Raw genomic sequence first — 21,229 nt, 5'->3', positions numbered from 1 at the left:
AAGTTTACAGTTGTGTTATATTGTTGTTGTTATACAGGACTGAAGGTTTAAACGGACCCATGACAAATAAAAATTCACTACTGACTCACTTACAATAGGACAGCTACCAAGAGTTACTGTTGGAAGAGCTGAAGGACCAGGGTTTTTTTTTGGGGGGGGGGATCCGAATTAATGGCACATAATCAAAATCAGAACTGAGATGTAGCTGTCAATTTAGATTTATAGAAAACTCTTTTAATTCGCTGAGAATACCTTGACAAAAAGTCACAGGTAAATAACTATCCAAGAAGAATCTCATCAGTTGGCACCTTTGTGTCTTCCTAACTATAGTGCAAAATATTTACTACAAACATGGCTTTGTAAATCTTCATTAACCATACAATTTCAAGTTAATTTCAAACTGGGCTGTTAAAACAAATTTCCTTTATTCTTTTAATAAGATCATATGATACCATTTGGTAATTCCAGCTGTGCTATTCAATTTAATATGCTTCTGTTTCATGGAATTGGTTTAGCCAGATAAAAGCTCTTGAGGTTTGTCTCCTTGCCTCTTAAAAGTAAACCTCAGGAGATTAATAGGCAGATACTACTGCCTGCTGCACCTAACAAGTCAGGCAAACAGTTTGATCTCTTAAATACAACATGTTTAACTTCATTATCATTTTCATTTTTTTGTTTCAAAATATTATAGGAATTTGTAAGCATGTAAACAGATCATCCCCATTTCTTTAAAGAAAACTTTCACTTAATCTTATTTTTTAACGTTAAAAGCCACCCAGAGTCACCTTATAGGGGGGATGGGCAGCATAAAAATTTAATAAACAAATGAATAAATCTTATTTTTCCTCCCCACTTTTAACATATAAAGTATAGTTAAGTCACCACAGTCTATAGATACACTGGTTAATGGTAGTCATAGTAACCAGTCAAGCTTCTTAAGATGAAGCTTCTTAAAATGTCGTCTTTTTCTTTCTTAAGGAAAAAGCAATGCAGTTGCCATTTGAAAAAGCACGGGAGAACTATGACCCGGATGATTAAGAATCTCCACAGACATTCAATGGTAATCACATTTCTTTCACCTTTTCTATATTTTTGGATGTCTGACGTTCTGAATATGAACCAATCAGAAATACAATTCTATACATATCTACCATGAAGTAAGATGAACCGAGGCTTGTACTCAAGAAAAAAATTACATTCATTATATTAGTAAATTCTATTGCCAAGCAAATCCACACAGGGATTACTGCTTAAAGGTAAGATAAACATTTTCAGCAGGTATCTTTATGAAATGGTATCCCTGCTTAAATTAAAAGAATATATTATAGCATTCTTGTGAAAGATCCTGATTATTACATATCACGTTCTTGGACAATTTAATTTTTGTACTTCATTCTTTTGCATATTTTTAGGATGAAAAGAGACCTGGCTATTAACTAATTACCATTTGATAATGTTTTATTATCCTCTTAATAAATGATTAGGTAAAGGTAAAGGTTTCCCCGCACATGTGTGCTAGTTGTTCCTGACTCTAGGGGGCAGTGCTCATCTCTGTTTCTAAGCCAAAGAGCCAGTGCTGTCCAAAGATGTCTCCGTGGTCATGTGGCTGGCATGACTCAATACTGAAGGCGCATGGAGCGCTGTTACCCTCCCACCAAAGGTGGTTCCTATTTTTCTACCTGCATTTTTTACGTGCTTTCGAACTGCTAGGTTGGCAGAAGCTGGGACAAGTAGGGATTCGAACTGCTGACCTTCTGATCGCTAAGCTCAGCGTCTTAGCAACTGAGCCACCACATCCCTTGGAATAAATGATTATAAAAGGCCTTTTAGAATAAAAGCAAGAGTTACTTTTTTGTGAGATGGGTGATCATATACATTTGATTAATAAATGTTAAAAGGAATGGGGGAAATGAAAAACTAGGCTTTTTGAAAGCACTTTGGAAAAGTTATGAGCTCCTATAAGAAACTGCATTCCCAATCTGCAATAAAGTAGACATGGTTGAAAGGTTGAAAGATTTAAAACTTGAACCATAACCCTTGCTAAGGCAACAAGTTGGAAATTTTAGGTCGCAAATTTGCTTCAGATTTAAAATTAGTTTTTGAACATCCTATCCTGCTTGGCAGCTCTGTTTTGTTCAAAATAAACTCCTCAATGCTATATTATAATTCTCTCAAACTGATGATGTTTTGGAGTTACAAAACACCATGCCAAGCCTTTAATTAAGAAAAGCTAATCTTTAGGGGGGAAAGAAATCGTTATCGCCTGGCATAAATGCAGCAGAAACTTACTTTCCCGGTTGACTTCACACCTTTCCAAATGCAAAAGAAACAAATCACCCAGACAAGGAAAAGACAAAGAGCCAAGTCCCATTTGAGAACACCAGGTTCATCAATGCCTGAACTCAAGCTCAGAACGTTCCGCCTGAGGATAAAAAGGAAACAGAAGACAACAGATATATCACCAAACAATTTCATTGGCTTTGCTAAAAAGCTGGCCTCTGATGGGCAAATATAGAGTGATGATGGGATTGATCTCTGTTTCTTGCTATAAATGATATATTCATACCTAACTGCCTCTTAATATACATTTATACTTTGTAATATCACTCTTTTCTAGGATAGATGAACTTTATATACAGGTAGTCCTCAAGTTACAACTATAATTAAGTCTGAAGTAATCGTCTTAAACTGGTTTTTGTGCAAAAAGAAGAAAAATGCAAAGACATTAAAAAAATTACGCCTGCTTTCAAGATAATTTCTTTCTTAGTTTTCTTTTGGTTTGCTTAGATGGATTTCTGAATGTGACAAACTCACAATATTTGATAATCCATTGGGTTTTAATTATGAAACTCTTAAAACTTGGATTGACTATGTGAATGGTGCAATACTTTTGTTTACTGATATTCTTCTCACTCTTACCTTTCCAATACTACGCTTACAACCAGAAATGGTGGAATGAACAACTAAGAAACTGAAGCACATAATTGCATGATATAATCCCAAGAGGACTTGGCACAAATGAGGGCCCATTTGCTTATCCCTTCTGACTTATGCTCAAACAAGCATGAAATTTGCAAACGCCATTAGTTGCACTAAACTATAATTATTATGCCACTGATGCATAATCAATGACTTTATGATGATTTACATCACTTAGCATGTAAAGATGAGTTTTTCAATAAATCTAACCCACCTTAATTCTACTACACAAACATCTAAATATCCAGGATTAATAAAATGAAACAGTTGCCTCCTGAATGTACAAACTTCAAGTGAGTTAATAACAAGTAATAGAAGGCTTTACATAGCTGCAAGGGTGCCTCAATTATCCTTCAATAGTGTAATTCAGGGGTCCCCAACCCCTGCTCCATGGACCGGTCACGCAAGTGAGTGTAGCTTCATCTACACATGCATAGGATATAAATGGTATGCAAAACCATCTCCCCTTCCGACTGCAAGTCCATGAAAGAGGGTGGCCGGCTGAAAGTCACCCAGCCAACTTTAATGTCTAAGGTGGGACTAGAACTCCCAGTCTCCCGATTTCTAGCCTGGTGCCTTAAACACTAGACAATCACAGCGTCCATGGGAGAAATGGACAACAAAAAGGAAAGTTAGTGGATGGAATTTTGTGATGCAAGCCCCACCCTTATGTTGTGTCAACACACATGCATGTTATTTATTTATTTATTAAATTTATATGCCACCCTTCTCCCCAATTAAAGAACTCTGGGTAGCACATGGGACTGGACTTCCATCACAAAGCTCTGCCTGCCAACTTGCTAGTTTTAATTTTCTCCTGGAAACACTGCTGCAGCTAATGATCATCCTGGTTTAAAATAAGCAAAGGCTTAGCACGACAAAAGGTCACATGCAAAAAGTAGGGTTGAATTAGCTTCCTACTCATAAAACCCAGTTGATAACTAAAAACTTTGAAAATTCTGAAAATAAATCTCAATTAGGGCCATGTAAATGAGATGGCAAGTCCAGTTAAATGTTTGAGAAATATTTTCCAGGTTCCTTACTACACTCCAAATATGGTGCTTTGGAAAGCAGCAGCCCTCTCTAGAATTGAATCTGGCCTTTGGATCAGTATCTTTACTTTTTGGCTGAAATTATTACATATGCCAGCTGGATTCACTCCTTTAATTATAGAAGATAGTTTTGATTCCTTATGGACAAAAGTCCTTTCCAGGAGATTATGCTCCAATGTCTTTTCTTAGACTGTTCTTTTCCATTGGGATTAGAGTAAGGGGGAGTTCAATTTTGAAGTCGGTGGTCAATTGATTATCCAACTAGTCACAGCTTGCATGATCCAACTAGTTCACAAAATTGGCCACTTAACTGGAAAATCGATGCCCCATCTCTTTAAATTCCTCAGGCACTCTGATTTACTTTGCTTACATAATCCAGTAGGGAACAAAAGACAACTCTGGGTCCCTAAGCATGACTAAGTTTTGTGTAAACTCTGCCCTACTATGGACCATAATGTTTAAGGGTTACTTAATGTATAATTATGGGAGCCTTTTCTTTCTTGGTTTATGACTGTAATAAAGTCTACTCTGTTCTATTTCTCATTCTGTTCTATTCTAATATAGGAGTGAGGCTTAGAAATGAACCCTAACTATGCAGACTTCATCTTTATTTTACTGAACCTGTTCACACATTCATGTGTGATAGAGAAAATGGGAAAATATTAATCTTTAAGCCTTTTAAGCATTATGGGCATGTATAGATCCAAAAAGAAAAGGAGTTGTTTTAGATTCTACCAGGGTTCAGGGGAAAAAAAACACTCTCCTGGATATTAAATATATTAACCTCAAATTGTTATTGAATGACATCTTCCAACTTGCTACCCACCATTGTTTCACCTATTATTTAAGCAATCGCTAGATAGTTATACCTTGTGAATCCGTACAAGATTAGGCAATACCGCATGCTTCCTAATATATTTGTGTCTCTTGCAATTTATAATCCCTATCTCTTTGCTGTACACAATAACAAGGAAACTTGCTTACTCCCAAAATTCTATGACAGGAGATGAGAAGTTAGTGACATTGAGTGACAGCCACAGTGTTTTGTTCTTCCTGAGGGTGTCTTCCACACAGTATTCTGTATTCCACTCTTGCTGACAATGAGCCCATGGCAGGGTTTGCGAAAATGACTGGAATAGATAGTACAATCCCCAAGCCAGGATGACGATGTAGTATACATTCAAAAGAGACACAATCACTACGGAAGCATAACCTATTCCTGTTTTTTTTTTAAAAAAAGAAAGAAAATGTATGAGATCACCAAATAAACATTTGCTAGTTTAGAAGCTTCTATAACACACCTGAATGATTAAGGCAATAATTTTCAATTTTTACATTGTTTAAGAAAGTGGAATAGAGTCTATGTTAGGATAGACAGTTTCCAAAAGAGACAGCACTCTTAAACCTTGAATAGGTTAGTGCTCTTGCAACTGTTTCCAACAAGTGGAATGCTGAAATACATCTATTCCTTTCTTGAATATTTTTGCAAAATTCTCATGGCTGCTAAGAGATAAAGTTTAACTCTGTTATCAGTGCCTGACAACCACTCTGTTTGCTTTTCAAACATAGGTTCATTGGTAGATAAGACCATGTGAGCTGTTACTCAAAATGTCATACAAGCAGCTAATGATGTACCACCAGGAATAAACCTTCCCAATCTTAACCTCACATACTTGACATGATGTCCTAGTAATTTGCAATGGATTTTGATTCAAGTAAGCACTGTGGGAGATCAAAAGAGAAAAAAAATCTGGTCTAAGCTAGTCACTTTACAAAATACCAAAATGCCCTGGAAAAATTTAATGATTTGTGAGTACATGAACTCAGCAATAATTTATGCTGTCATTGGCCATGGTAACTGTTCAAATTATTTATCTTCCAGGGGCAAAAGCCTAAATTTAGACATCTGAGGAGAGAGATAGAGACAGAGGGAGGGAGGGAAAGAAGGAAGGAGAGACAAAAAGAAAGTAAAAGAAAGAAGGAAGAAGGAAGAGAAAGAAAAAGAAGGAAGGAAGGAAGGAAGGAAGGAAGGAAGGAAAGACGGACAGGGGAACAGAATTAAAAGGCAATGTTTTAGATTTCTATTTAAGGCCATTTGGTTGTCAATTAAACAGGAACAAAACAGAACGCAAATAAATAAATATGTTAATACCTTTGTAACAATGTTAATGAAAATACTTAAATATACGGAAAGGCCATACAATATAGGGAAAGGTTTTGTTGTGGGGGAAAAAAACCCTATCTGGTAAATTGCATTATTATCCAGCTTTTGAGAAGATTTCAATTCTTTTCAGAATAATGACTATATTTTTATTTAAAGTGTCAAGCAGGCTTTTCCTTGAACCAATTGTTCTACCACCTCTATTCTATTTCACTCTGAAATGCATGAGACAGCCTTTCACATGGATGGAAGGAAATGAATGGGTAAAGAGTTTCAGATAAATCTCCTTCTCTGCTATTAAAAACCAAGGCTTCTCCGTTTTGCATAGCATCCCATCCACCCACACACTTCCTTTCTGTGTTAACCTACCACTCTAACAGAACCTCCTAACATACTACGAATTAAGGAAGAAGTAGATAAATAACCAACCAACCAGAGAAAATAGGGCAGATCTTTTCCCAGCATGTAATTCCTCCTTCAGAGGTATATTGTCCTAGGGCCACTTCCAGGAAGAATACAGGAAGACCTCCCCCAAACAGAAAAATGAAATAAGGTATGAGAAATGCACCTGTAGAAGGGAAAAAACAGAAGGATGATTAGGACAATTTTATGAGTTGGTAAAATAACCATTCAGACCATTAAGTAATTATGAGGATAACAATAAGGATACTCACCTCCGCCATTTTTATAGCAGAGATACGGAAATCGCCAAACATTGCCTAATCCAATAAACCCTCCAGCTACGGACAACAGAAAATCAATCTTGCTGGCCCATTTTTCCCGCTGGGGTGGCTTTCCCTCCGCCTCATCCTCAGGCCGTGTCCCAGGACTCTTGCCAGGGGAAGGTTTAAGGATATCCTTGTGAAAATCTTTCAAACACTGCAGCTTCTCCTTTGTTGCCATGGTTTTGTTTTCTAGAAAGATCAAAATTACAGTATAAGGTATATAAACTGATTTACTTAACAGCCCTTGCTCAACAGGTCCATCTGCTTATGCAACATGTTGGCAAGCACCTATGCAAAGTCAGTAACTAAGCCAAGGTTCCCACAAAATTAATACGTGCGCAAGAGAGATGCAACTAATGATTAGTAATATATGAATCTGCAAACCTGAAAGCATGGAACAAGAATGTCTCCTTCCTTTAACAGGTACAAGAAAGCTTTTCATAGTATGAGGTTAGCATGCCAGGTTCCTGAACATTCTGGCTAGGCAGTCGTTACATCAACTGTGCTAAAGGAAGTGTTAACTATTATGATGGCACTTTATTTGCAGAGACTGAAATCAGTAGTAAGTCTCATCTTTCTTTTTGTGTGGAAGGATCATGGAAGCTATTTTTGATAGCTAAGCAGTTCATGGCCTAGGAGTTACTCTTTCAACATCCAACAAACCCCTTGAGCAGTTTTATGGTAATATTAGTATTAATAGGTAATAAAAGCCTAATTCATCAGGTAAAGTTGCTTTCTATTTTAAAAAAAAACCTCCCACAATTACACCATTTCTTTCTTTTCACTGTCCCAGTAGTTGTTCCTTGCCTGAATTTTTTTAAAAAAAACCCATACTTTAAAGATTTCCAACAGAATGGCCTTTAATAAGCATTTGTCAAATATAATGGATAATCCTAGTAATATAAATATAAAATAGCAATTCCCCTACCTCTCCTGTTTATCCTGGGCCTGTTTATCTAGCCTCATATAAATAAGGCTTTCTCATTCCATCACTTTCTTAGCATTTGATTTAAATTGTTTTTAAAAGATTGGCATTCCTCTGATGCACAATAAAACTGCATTCATTCCTATAGCAATAGTTATTAATTAAAGCGCTTCAATGAGAAGACTTGCTTGATACCAAATCTAAAATATACTGAACTTTCAGAAATAATCCTATTTTATAAACACTGCTTTCAATTTAATATATTTATAATTGATAATATAATATCATTGATTTAAAAAAACAAGTTTTCATCATGATAAGACGTTCTATACTGATGAACCACATATGAAATATTATCTGTGAGACGAATGCTATTTGCTTTGAACCCAATTAATTCAGGGCCCCACACACGAGGGCGGTCACACACTGGACCTTATTTTTGTATCTGAACAGTGGACGAGTGATCTGGGAATAGGGGACTTAGTTATTACTCCCCTGTCATGGTCAGATCACTCATGTCTCCGGCTCGACTTCCCTGCCGCTACCCCCCACCGCGAGGAGGCGGAGCCAGCCTGTCCAAGTTGGTACCGCCCCAAGCACCTGATGGAACCGGATAGGTTCCAGACGGAACTTGGGCCACTACCTGTAGCCCTGACCCGCGCTCGGTTGGAGGACCTAGTGGCCGCCTGGAATACGGCAGTGGCTGGGGCCTTGGACCGGGTTGCACCTTTGTGACCTCTCCTGTGGCAGCGATCCATCCGAGCTCCTTGGTATACCGAGGAGCTAAGGGTGATGAAGCGCCATAGGAGACGTCTAGAGAGCAGGTGGAGATCCTCACGCTCCGAGTCTGATCGAACACAGGTAAGAGCCTATTTACGGACCTACCTTGTGGCATTGAGAGCGGCCAAACGTAGACATTGTGCCGCTCTTATTGCGTCCGCGGATAACCGCCCTGCTGCCCTGTTTAGGGTGACCTGCTCTCTCCTGTCACAGGGGACGAGGGGGGCACCTTTGCAGGGTAGAGCAGAGGAGTTTGGGGAATATCTGCAGGACAAAGTCGCTCAGATCCGGAGCGGATGGGCCCCCTCCAGTGGGCCGGATGAGCCGTCAACAGTGAGTCTTGTGAGACCATTCTGGGAGGAGTTTGACTCTGTTGCCCCCGAGGATTTGGACAGGCTGCGTGGACGGCTGCGACCCACCACATGTTCAATGGACCCGTGTCCCTCCTGGCTGGTACTGGCATCCTGGGAGGTGACACGAGGCTGGCTTCTGGGCCTGGTGAACGCCTCATTGGGTGAAGGCTTCTTACCAACTGCCTTGAAAGAGGCGGTGGTGAGGCCCTTGCTCAAGAGGCCTTCACTGGACCCAATGGAGCTGGCTAATTATCGTCCAGTCTCCAACCTTCCCTTTTTAGCGAAGGTTGTTGAGAATGTGGTGGCACAGCAATTTCCACGACACCTTGACGAATCCGAATATCTAGACCCACGCCAGTCCGGCTTCTGACCCGGACACAGCACAGAGACAGCCTTGGTCGCGCTGGTTGATGATCTCTGGAGGGCCAGAGATAGAGGTTGTTCCTCTATCCTGGTCCTATTAGATCTCTCAGCGGCTTTTGATACCATGGTATCCTATTGCGCCGGCTGGAGGGGATGGGAGTCGGAGGCACCGTTTTACGGTGGTTCGGCTCCTACCTCTCCGACCGGTCGCAATGTGTGTTGACAGGGGGGCAGAGGTCGACCCTGAGGTCACTCACTTGTGGGGTGCCACAGGGGTCGGTCCTCTCACCCCTCCTGTTCAACACATATGTGAAGCCGCTGGGGGAGATCATCCGTGGTTTTGGGGTTGAATACCATCTGTACGCTGATGATACTCAGCTGTATGTTTCAACCCCAAATCACCCCAGCGAGGCTGTCGAAGTGATGTCCCGGTGTTTGGAAGCCGTCGGGGTCTGGATGGGGGACAACAGACTCAAACTCAACCCCTCCAAGACTGAGTGGCTGTGGCTACCGGCACCTCGGTTCAGTCAGCTGACTCCAACGCTGGCCATAGGGGGCGAACAACTGCCCCCTGTGGAACGGGCGCGCAATTTGGGCGTCCTCCTAGATGCCCGGCTGTCAATGGACGACCATGTGGCAGCCGTGGCTAGGGGGGCGTTCCACCAGGTTCGCCTGGTGCGCCAATTGCGCCCCCTTCTGGACCGGGATGCCCTACGCACGGTCACTCATGCACTGGTGACGTCTCGCCTGGACTACTGTAATGCTCTCTACATGGGGCTTCCCTTGGGACGCGCACGAAGACTGCAGCTAGTCCAGAATGCAGCCGCGCGGGCAGTCATGGGGAGTACTAGGTACTCCCACGTAACACCGCTCCTGCGCGAGCTGCACTGGCTACCTGTGGTCTTTCGGGTGCGTTTCAAGGTTTTGACCACCATCTTTAAAGCGCTCCATGGCATAAGGCCTAGTTACCTGCGGGATCGCATCCTCCCACACACATCCCTGCGGCCAATTCGCTCTCACAGGGAGGGGCTTCTCCTGGTGCCGTCCACTAGGCAATGCCAACGGGCGACACCAAGGAGTAGGGCCTTCTCTGTGATGGGCCCAACCCTCTGGAATGACCTCCCCCCCCGACATTAGAACCACCACTGACTTCCGCTCCTTCCGGCAGAAACTGAAGACACACCTGTTCCGACTGGCTGGCCTGACATAATTCTTAATGTCACCTCCTGGCATATATATTTCCTACTGGTTTTTTAGGGGACTTAATTTTATAGGACACTGGGGTTTTAAATTTTGTATATCTTAAAATTATTTATTTAGCAATTACAGTTCTGTCTATTTTATCCTCCTCTTATTTATGTATTTATCCATCTAATAATTTTAATTGTTTTTATGTATGATGTTTTTGATATGGACTGTACACCGCCCCGAGTCCCTTTTGGGAGAGGGGGCGGTCTAGAAGTGCTAATTAAATTAAAATTAAAATTAAACTGCAGAAGAATATGCAAAAATATTTTTGACAGCATAAAATTAGCTCCCTTCTGTAGATATACTTTTGCACATTTGAAAGCACAAGAGTTAATCCATTCTCACCATTTGTGTGAAACTGGTTTTCTTTTAGCAGAAAAATATTCTGCAAATATATATACAAGTAGACTTTGACTTACAATTACAATTGGGACTGGAACTACACATGATAGAAAGCTGGAGGGTGAAAGGTTTTAAAGTCTGTTTAAAACAGAACATTTCATTTTAATTAAGTAATATAATTTAATAAAATAATTCATTATTATAAAAAAATAAAAACCATTAAAATAGAACATTTAAACCTAATCCTAATAATAAAAGAAATTGCCTTGCTCAAAGCCAGTGCTTAAAGTAGTAATACTTTAAGCCTTTTTATCTTTTCACAGTGTTTCATTAGTAAAAATACCTTTCATTTTTATCTGACTTATGGAAACTAGGAAGATTATTTAATTTATTGTATATGTCACTGCAAAAGCATAGTTTGCGTTGTTGTACTGGATGTCTGGATTTAATTTTATGCTTTCTGAGTGGTAAACAGATTTGGCTATCATGGTAGAGATCTGAAACTGTGGCTGACATTAGCTGGGCAGGAAATCTGCAACTATAATTGCCAGACACATATGCATCAATGTACAATGTAAATGAAAACTTTTCCATGAATCAACCAGGTTAAGTTGATAAGTAAACAAATCTGTTAAATGTATCTCTGAATGCTTAACTGATACTTTAAAAATATTGTTAATAATCAACTGGAAATTTCTTAAACTCAAGATTTCTTTCATGATGATATTATATAAATAATATTTAGTTTTTTCTGAGTGTATCTGGATAGAAAATATATAATAAAATAATGGAAAATGTCAGATGAGAGTAAAATAAATAAGTCATTTTGTTTCAAATATTTGATTCAATATAGTCATTATGATGGTATAAAAGAGAATGCTAAACAGGTATACTAAAGAACATTGTAATTGTGTTCATATACCATGCTTAACCAGCTCTATCAAAATCCTAGGGGCTGTATTTACTTCACATGTTAAGCTTGACTAATTTTAAATTTCTATTGGTTTTCTTTTTTCTTTTGTTTTTGGTGGCTTAGTACGTTGCACAAATTCCCATTTAATTAGCTTAGAATTCAACATATTGCATAATCCTCAGAATGAGTAATCCACAAAATATGTTGGAGTAAGAGGGTCAAAAGGTAATATTCATAATAGGAATAGCAGTGGCAGTGAAGAATAATTATTATTTATTTTCTTTGTTATCCTTGAGAAAGATCACCAGGCCAAATCTTCATCTCCATTTAGCCATCATAAGCATGGAAAGCTAATGTTTCTGATCAGGAAAGAGAGGAAATTTGAAAATTTGAAAAAAGAATAGGGGATATTTAGTATAAATTCTTGGACGTATTATTATTAGCAAACCTCTTTTCATACGTCCAACCATTTATTTTCTATTCCTGGTTATTTCATAAAATCTCCACACCAGAACCAACTGTGATGCAAATCACTCACTCTTTCCATCCATTAGTTCTCAATGATTTATCCCATGGGCGTCAATCTCACGACCTCATGTTGCCATCATGTAACGTTTTTCCCATTTGCGGAGCTGGAGTGGGTGTGGCCTCCGCATGATGCATCCGGCCTGCAGGCTGCCAATTTCACACCCCTGATTTTCAGGAACTTGGGAAATATTTTTTTTACATTTCAGTTCCATTATGCATGCAAAGAAAGAGACTGGAAATTCTATCTTACAGGGACAGAATCAGGATGTATGCTAACATGCAGAGTTACATTTTTCTTGGCTGCTAACTGGCGTTGAATCAGTCCTTCCTCTGCCTATTGCACAGCCCACTATTTATGCAGACTCTTTTCTGCATAAGTGGACTCTGAAGTGAACATTTAATAGGAATCATGTGTAAAAGCTTGTTAGTGAGCCATGCCAAAATTTTGCCTGTCTACTTCTTGGGAATGAGAGCCAGCTGGAAGAAGAAGAGATTTGTGATTTATAAACACAAGACAATATAGCTATTGTAAATTAACCAGGTTGGATTAGGACTGAGTTTGTCTGAATCTTTTCTGATTCCTGAATAACACAGAACAGCTAACCAAACATTAATAGCTTATTTTATAAAGGAATATATTATTTCAGATATCATGAAATGGAAGTACTGCTTAAAAACTGAACAGTTAATTTGAGATAATTATGTGATTTCTTCATTTAACTAAAACGATTTGAGTTTTAAAAGGCTTCCAATTTTTAAATGCCTCATTTTTTAAAAAAAGAAAATCGATTTCCTAATTTAGGATCCTGATAATCCCTAAATGGTTTATAATGAATAATATTATAATGTGTTTATTTTCATATTGGCCTATTAAATATCTATCCTTTATTGCTCTTTTATTTTAAATTTTATTCTATGACCAGACATGGTCGCTATCTATTGAAGGAAATGCCAAGGAAGATAAAAAGGGTACTTACAAGATTGAAAAGAATTCTCAAAAAAAAAAAAAAAAAAACACCGGTGTTTAACAAAGGGCATTGTGTTGAGCATTCACATGATTTGCATTTGATTTCCTGCAATTTTATTTTACCGATTAAAGCTATAATTACTTTTTATAGATAAGAATCAAAAAAACTGATATAGAGTTGGAAGGCATTTTGCAAATATGAACTACAGCTATTTTATCAGTTAATAAGGAGCAACTCACATTCTTGAATAATAAAATAATTGAATAGTTCCACTTCTGAAAAACATGCCAATTTCTAGGAGACATATGTCTGCCTTTCCTTTAAAAACAAGAGCTTGGCTCAAATATTTAAGATAATTGAACAATGAGCCAAAGCTGCTATTTATAGCAAGAAACAATATGAATGCAGCCATAGGAAAGTTCCTTCCAATTTTTTAAAAAAAGTGTCTAGACCATACATGAATCTTATGTATTGATGATGAACCAAATCAGTTCCATGAAATTCACACCATCATTAACCAAGTTGTTCAATTATATTACATTGATGAAACTATTGCATTTTACTATTGGCTTCCCAGACACAACTTTATTAAAAAGGCATTGGTCTTTATTGCCAAACATTTTTGTAATAGGTCACCATTTATATTTATAAACTATTCCTTAATATCCTCCCATAAAATATCAATTATGATGTGAACAGGAAGTGCTGCTCAATTTTATTTTCCTGATATTACCTTAACTGATTCCAAGCTATTTTCACTAAATTAAAAGAAATCAATAAGACTGAGTGACCAGTCCAGGAGACTGGCTTTTCTTTGGCAACAATCCTAACTAAACTGTTCTCTGTACATACATATGGAAGTTCAAACAACAAGGGGAAGTTCTCAAAAATGGCAAAATAAACATCTAAAGAACATGGTAACTTCATATTCTGTACAGCGGATTTTAAAAGATCCCCTAAAACACCTTTTTCTAAGTGGTTTAGAAAATCCTAGAATCCATGCATAGAAAATCTAGATTTTCCTCTTTATATAATACTTCAAATTCCTTCCAAACAATCTCAGTTTAATGAATATTTTTCAATTCCATAAGAAATACTACTATATATTTGAATTAAGTTAGCTTCTATTTTCAAAACATTAGAAATAGTATTGTTAATGAGAATTACCTAAAAGCTGGTGAGGGATCACAATTAATCTTCAAGATTCAGATTCCAACCTAGAAGGCTACACTTTGGGGTTTTTGTTGTTATAATTGTTGTTTTACTGAAGAGATAAATAAGCACCTTAGATATTATAATGTAGAAAGCTGACACTGCCATAGTGTGGGAATAACGCTAAGAAGAAGAAAATATTATGGTTTAACAATACATGAAGAGATTCCTGCATACTTATCACTATCTTATCCTATCCTTTTCCCTTCTGACATGAGCTCTAGGAGAATGACATTTTTTACTTCTAATACAGTTTATCATAATGCCATAAACTGTGGTTATTTTAAAATATAACTTACAAAAGAAGACAATGCCTTAGATCACTTTGGGATAAAATTCCAAACTGCACCTAAAATATGTTTATGGCATGAGAATTATTCCTATAAATTTAATACCAACAAAGCCTCTTGTTAAAGGAGAAGGAGAAGCTGCAACACTACTAGAAAGTTCATTCATATATGATTGTCTGAATAGAGCCAGTATATTCCAATAAAAGAGAATATCTGTACCTGGGGGTTGTAGAGCCTTTGGTGCTGTCATCGTTTCCTTGCAGACATTACCTTACCTTACTAAGTAATATCATCGGTGCTACTCAGCTAGTATTTCCTAAAACAGCTTTCCACAGGTGAAGCTGTATGTATGTAGCCACTGTTAAATCTACAAGAATTACTGTAAGAATGATGGCTCTGTTAAATACAACTGTGGGTTCTTAAATGACCACAAACCGTTTTCAGTCTTCAATTAACAAACCCTAGAGTGAGCTTACTAAAAACTTAATGACAATTATTCACACTTACCCACTAATTTAAAATTACATCATTATTCCTAATACAAAATGGTGAAGTGTTAACTCTATGCTGCAGCACAAATTCTCAGACAGCAATCTAAAAACAAACTCTCAAATTATCCTTTCTACAAATGTTAAGTTTGAGAGACTAAAATATTTTTAACAAAAAAAAAACCCTCCTATGCCTATAGAAAAAAGATAGTAATGAGCACAACTTCCTAACTTGTCTATTGTGTCCAGGTCAATTCCAGATCTAATGTTCTCTCTTCAATTATCTAGAAATAAAATATAATTTGTGTCGCATAGATGGGTAAAGAAAGAAAAACACTTAAAGCACTTTTAACATTCATGCAATAAGTCTAATAAGGACAAATACAATTAGCTATTCTGTGTATTCATTAAAATGATAAAGAATTAAAATAAGGGAATAAATTAGAAGATAATCCACTGCAAACAAGATTGTTATGTTGCTGATCACAGTAAGAAATATAATTAATACTGAGCTCATATGCTTTCTATAGAAAAGATTCTGGGCTCTGTCCTGGCATTTCCAAGTATTGCTGCTTTTTTTTTTAACAGCAAGACAAGTTACCAGAAGGATGGGAACATAGAGTAAAAGAGACCATAACGTTTCTACAGAGAACATGCTACAAATTATATAAACCTGCTGTTACAAAAGCTGACATGGGATTACTGGTCCTTTTCCAAACAAAAGAATAGCTATGATCATTGATATTCTCAGGAAATCAGAATTTCAACAAAATGGCAATACTGATACGAGGATACCATGATACAAATTCTGTGCTTCCATACTTGCATCCCAATATTTGGCCCAACTAAATGATATTATTTGCACCATCATGTAATTTAATCATTTGTCTGCACACTCGCACAGATGCCTACCGCTACCGCTATCTTTTGCGGATAATCTTATTTTCCTTATAGTTTATAATGTACTTTATACATATATATGGTCTATATACACATATAATGATATATGTCTGCCTCTTCTGGTAGTCATTGAAGAATTTCTATAGTAAATTTATCTGAACATGTCTGGAATGAAAGACATGTTCTCACCTTCTCTAGCTTTATTCAGATGTTGTTAAAATACTGTATTTACCTGTATCTTAATTTTATGTACTAATAAATAAAACATTTTCACAGTATTTAAGATTGCAAATGACTGGCAAATTCTTTTGTGTTTTGCTTGAAAGTCTTTCCCTCTTATTTCTAGTCTTGCCAATTATCTTTGTGTTCTGATACAGCTTGGCTAACTAAATTATTCCAGGTAGCTAATTAACTGCACTTGTATAAAATGCCTGGAGTTCTCAACAATCAAACTATCCTTGTTCCATTGATTTTTCTTTAAATAAAGGAAGTACAAGGTATACCAATCCAAATTAAGACTGCAAACCAGAGTAGGAAGTTTAATCGTATTTTGAAGAATTCACACATTACTTCAATGCATAGGAGGAACAATTCAAGCTTCCTCTTCTAATTACAAATCACAGGGGTAGCTAAACCTGCACACTTTATGTGGTCTGCAATTTAACTCTAAATTGCCTGGTAGATTTCACTGATGCAGATATTTCTTTAATCACCAAATAATAATCCTTTCTATATTCACAGAATTATAAAATTAAAAGAGACCAGGTGTCAGGGTTCCAAGTAATACTCCCATATCGAACAGAACTCCAAGGTAGGTAGATTCTTTCAAGAATAGTTTTATTAGATATATCATATTGGCACAGGCTGGTGAAAATCAACTCTAAATGTTCCCATGGTTTTCACTTAATTAAAAGCAAAAGTTTTCTCCCTTCCCCAAACAATCAGTCACATGATCCAATCCAGGTGCCATCCCATTGCCTGATCACTTCACTTCTCCTCTCTCCGACCACCTGTGGGAATGTCCTTGGTTCCCAGGGAGTTTTTTTTGTTTTGCCTACAAAACACCATCTACTCTATTCCTCCTTTCCTATCCCTCAGCTCCAGTGTGGCAACACTGAAGTCCCAAAATGGCTTTGGTCTGGTCAGCTTCAGAGTTGATACCAAGAGGATTGCCTAATCCAGTGATGGCGAACCTATGGCACGTGTGCCACAGGTGGCACGCGGAGCCATTTGTCAGGGCACCTTTTGAGCGCTCCGAATGCATCAGGGAAGCCTCCGGATGGTCCCTGAAGCCTTCGGAATGCTTAAAACGACCCTCCGAGCAAACCGGAAGTGACTTCCGGTTTGCACAGAGGGTCGTTTTAAGCATTCCGAAGGCTTCAGGGAAGCCTCCGGACGATCCCTGAATCCTCTGGAGGGCCTCCGGGGGGGCGGGGGGCTCTTTTCGCCCTCCCCAGGCTCCTATAAAGCCTCTGGAAAAAAACATGTAAAAATGGGGAGGAAGCGCCTTTTGTGCACGCATGCACACTGGGGGTCGCGCATTGCATTATGGGTATGGCACACATGCACACGGCCCCCTGCACTCCCCCCACTTGTGGCACGTGAGCCAAAAAAAGGTTCGCCATCGCTGGCCTAATCCAATCTTCTACAATGTAGAACAAATGGTAGCCATTCATAGAAAGGTATTTCCACTGTATATCTGAGACACAAGAAACTACAGTAACAGCCAGGATAGAGTTCAAAAGCAGTGCAAGTTTATTCCATGCAACCTTTACAAGAATCTGACCTACTAACAGTCAAGGCAAATAGGCACCAAATAAGACTCAACAGACATCAAGGGGGCTGGAGTTAGGTCTCTTTAGAGACTGTAGGACTCCAGACTGATGGTCCATTTGACCCTGCCTTCAGGCTTAGACTGTCATCTCCTACAATATATATCTTATCATCAAGAAGTTCTTTATATTTAAACAAAATCTAGGGAGGGGGAACTTATATGAAACTGCTCTTGCTTTTATGGCCTCGAAAATAGTTCCTGAACTTCTTTCCTGTAGCTTCCCTGTGCATACCTGAATGTGGCCATCATGTCTCACCAGGCCTTCTCTTCTTTAGAACTAAACATTTCAGTTTCCTCCAGGCTCTTTTTTTTCTGGATGTCGCAAGTCCCTGTATTATCTTTCTGGCCCTCTTCAACTACTCATGACCTTACATCACATTAAAAGCAGATTTTCTTTAATTTTTAAGAATTTAAAACTTCTAAATAGTTCTCTGTACATTTAAACACTAAAACAATAGGATAAGTGACTTCCGGTTTGCTCGGAGGGTTGGTTTGAGTGCTTTGAAGGCTTCAGGGACCATCCGGAGGCTTCCCTGATGCCTCCGGAGGACGTCTGGGGGGGCGGTTTTTCCACCCTCCCCAGGTTCCTCTAAAGCTTCTGGAGCCTGGGGGGGGCGAAAAAAGCATGTAAAAATTAGGGGTCGGCACACCCGCACATGACTCCCCTTCACTCCCCCCACTTATGGCACGTGAGCCAAAAAGCATTCACCATCACTGCTCTAGGGCTTTATGCCTCTGCCGTTCATATTTAGAGACAGGTTTGGGAGGCTTGGAGCCCAAGCTTGCCTCTTTAGCCGCCTTGGAGGAGGTATGTTTTGTTTTGCTCTTTGCCTTGCCGCTCCCACCCTTGGACTTGACTTGACTCCTGCCAGAGCCCTCTGAATTGCAGGCGGCTGCCATCTTAGGTCACGTGGTCTCAAAATGGTGCTTCACACCAAAATACAAATGGCCATTCCCATGGCTGGCTTGAAAAGTGGCTTGTGCTACTGCGAGCTGCTGCGCACCTTCCTCTACCGACGAAGGTCTCTCTTCAACTCCCCTCGCTATTGGCGGCTCATTTACTAGCTCCTCCGGCCGATTCCTTCCGCTCCGCAATGTTTAAAAATGCCGCGGTTCATCGCTCGACCCCTGAGGGGAGCGGCGGAGCGCTCCTGCGCTGATTAAGGGCTTCCCCCTGATCGGCTGTCCGTTTAAAGGAGACATGCCTGCTCAGCGTGATCTTTGTTGCCGGGTAGGGAGATCCTCACTGAGTGACCGTTGGTCCCTCACTTGTGACCTAGACTGCATGCCGCCCCTGAAGGCTAATGGTAAACACCGCTACCCCCACCTGGGATTCTGACGATAGCCAGGTACTCACGCAGCCGGAGACATAGCAAGGCTTGCATTAAATTGATATTTGCAAAGTCCACCGGAACACAGGATGACACAACCGTCCAGTTGAGGGAACTGAGTCGATAACTGGGGATTACCTGGCAACATGGGCGTGGCTTAAAGAGCTTATCGGACTCAGTTCAATCAACGAGAGGATGGAGTTAACCCATTCTCGATACTCCTCCCCTCACTATGGAGAAATACACAGTTATTTCGGCTTACTATGTTCTGCAAATTGAAGTATATTTTTAAAAGGGCAATTTATCCTTTGTTTTCAACAATGGTGGAAACACTACTAACACTACAAAGATTCCCCTTAATATTATTTCAATGTTTCTTTTTCCAGTTCCAGCTGAGTTCAGATAATGATTTTGCCATCATTATTTATATTTAGTTAGTGTTAATTGCACACAGGCAATTTGCACTCAGTAAGCATGCAGTTAATTTCCAGACTATACAAAGCAACAGTTTGTACAAAATCGCTCTGCTATTGTACCTGAGAATGTACATTACCAGGAAATGGAAATATTTATAGTTTCTTAACTGTTTTGTTATACAGTAGGAGTAAGAGCTGCATTTGCCAAGCAACAGTTTTGTATAAACAAAAAAACTGGAATTAAAATCTTAAAAACTATTTTATGCACATACAAATAAACCAATTTTCTTACATAATACAGAGCTTGAAAGAAAGGCAGAAGAGGAATAGGAGACAGTTATATGAAATAAACAGTTTTTGTGGAGTTCCCCGTTGTTTTCCAGGAAGCCAAAGTATTTTCAATTCACATTTAAAAGGAAAAGTATGCATATTTTGATTGTATTCTTATAGGAAAAATTGATATGAATCTGAATAAAATTACACGATTACAGTAAAACTAGCTTCTAACTGTTTGGGATGAAAAATACTAAAACAAGTAATAGAGAAACAATATAGACAAGAAATACAAAATATATATCAAATGTAACTATATCATGAAGTAAAAACTTCCAGATTTCTTACAGTTCACATATAGAAATCTGTAAGAAATATCAAAGATGCTTTCTCGTGAAGAAAGGATAAAGAGACTGTCATTTCATTATTAAGCTAATTAAGTGTCATACAGTGTCTGTTCATATGAAGTTCTACATTCTAAGCCTCAGATCCTAAGGTAAATTATAAAATAATCTAGTGCATATAAATTAATTTCTGAGTAATTCACATTTTTATCACATGGCTAAAGATAATAGATGGAATTGTGCTCAATGGTTATTCCACCACAAAAATGAGAGGGACTGAAAGAGCACTTTTCTACTTTAAAAATCATTTATTTATAATCATTAATTTTGGCGGAAGATAAGAAAACATTAAAGCATAAAATAATTAGTCAGATATCAGAAACAAACTCTCATCCTTCATTAACAGTGTATCCTATGAAATATTTCAGACAGGTGTCTGAATTAAAATATAAGTAACTTAATATTGAGATTAATCTCTAAATAATTATGGACTTCAGAACAATTGAGTTAAGTTTGTTCTAGAGAAAGAACAGTAGGCTCTTGATGATAGTTTTAGATAGATCTGAGGGTGGAAAAGACATCTATTGCACCAACTTTGGCTAATAGTTCTGATATCCACAAATCTGGCCCTATCTGCATATTAATATATGTTGCAAAAGCTATCTTCCAATTGTTCTCCACTAGATCCCTCTAGCAGTGGAAATATTTGCTTGCTTGTATAATCTGAATCTCTGCCTTTGGTTAATAGAGTTGTGTCTTCATTTTTGTACTTTTAAATAATAACAATAATAATAATTTGGGTTT

At 38.4% G+C, this 21,229-nt stretch overlaps 1 protein-coding gene across 5 annotated transcripts in view; it reads right to left on the bottom strand.

Moving 5' to 3' along the window:
• SLC6A6 (solute carrier family 6 member 6) overlaps window positions 1-21,229 on the bottom strand; it is a 60,717-nt gene that overhangs the window by 22,125 nt on the left and 17,363 nt on the right. For 3 of the 5 annotated variants that reach the window (XM_081934482.1, XM_081934479.1, XM_081934481.1), the window contains 4 exons: window positions 6,867-7,106; window positions 6,626-6,760; window positions 5,016-5,250; window positions 2,290-2,422 (listed from right to left, as the gene is read on the bottom strand). In XM_081934482.1, the coding sequence (XP_081790608.1) occupies window positions 2,290-2,422; window positions 5,016-5,250; window positions 6,626-6,760; window positions 6,867-7,095 (732 nt within the window). In that variant the 5' untranslated portion in view covers window positions 7,096-7,106. Of the gene's footprint in view, window positions 1-2,289; window positions 2,423-5,015; window positions 5,251-6,625; window positions 6,761-6,866; window positions 7,107-14,504; window positions 14,528-15,058; window positions 15,257-21,229 lie in introns of those variants that run through there. The other 2 variants (XM_081934480.1, XM_081934483.1) reach the window with 2 other exon arrangements.

This window comes from Natrix helvetica (assembly GCF_964273705.1).
Source record: "Natrix helvetica genome assembly, chromosome: 1".
Taxonomy (NCBI): Eukaryota; Metazoa; Chordata; class Lepidosauria; order Squamata; family Natricidae; genus Natrix; species Natrix helvetica.
Note: the sequence above shows the minus strand (reverse complement) of the source record. Positions and strands in the feature narration are given on the sequence as shown.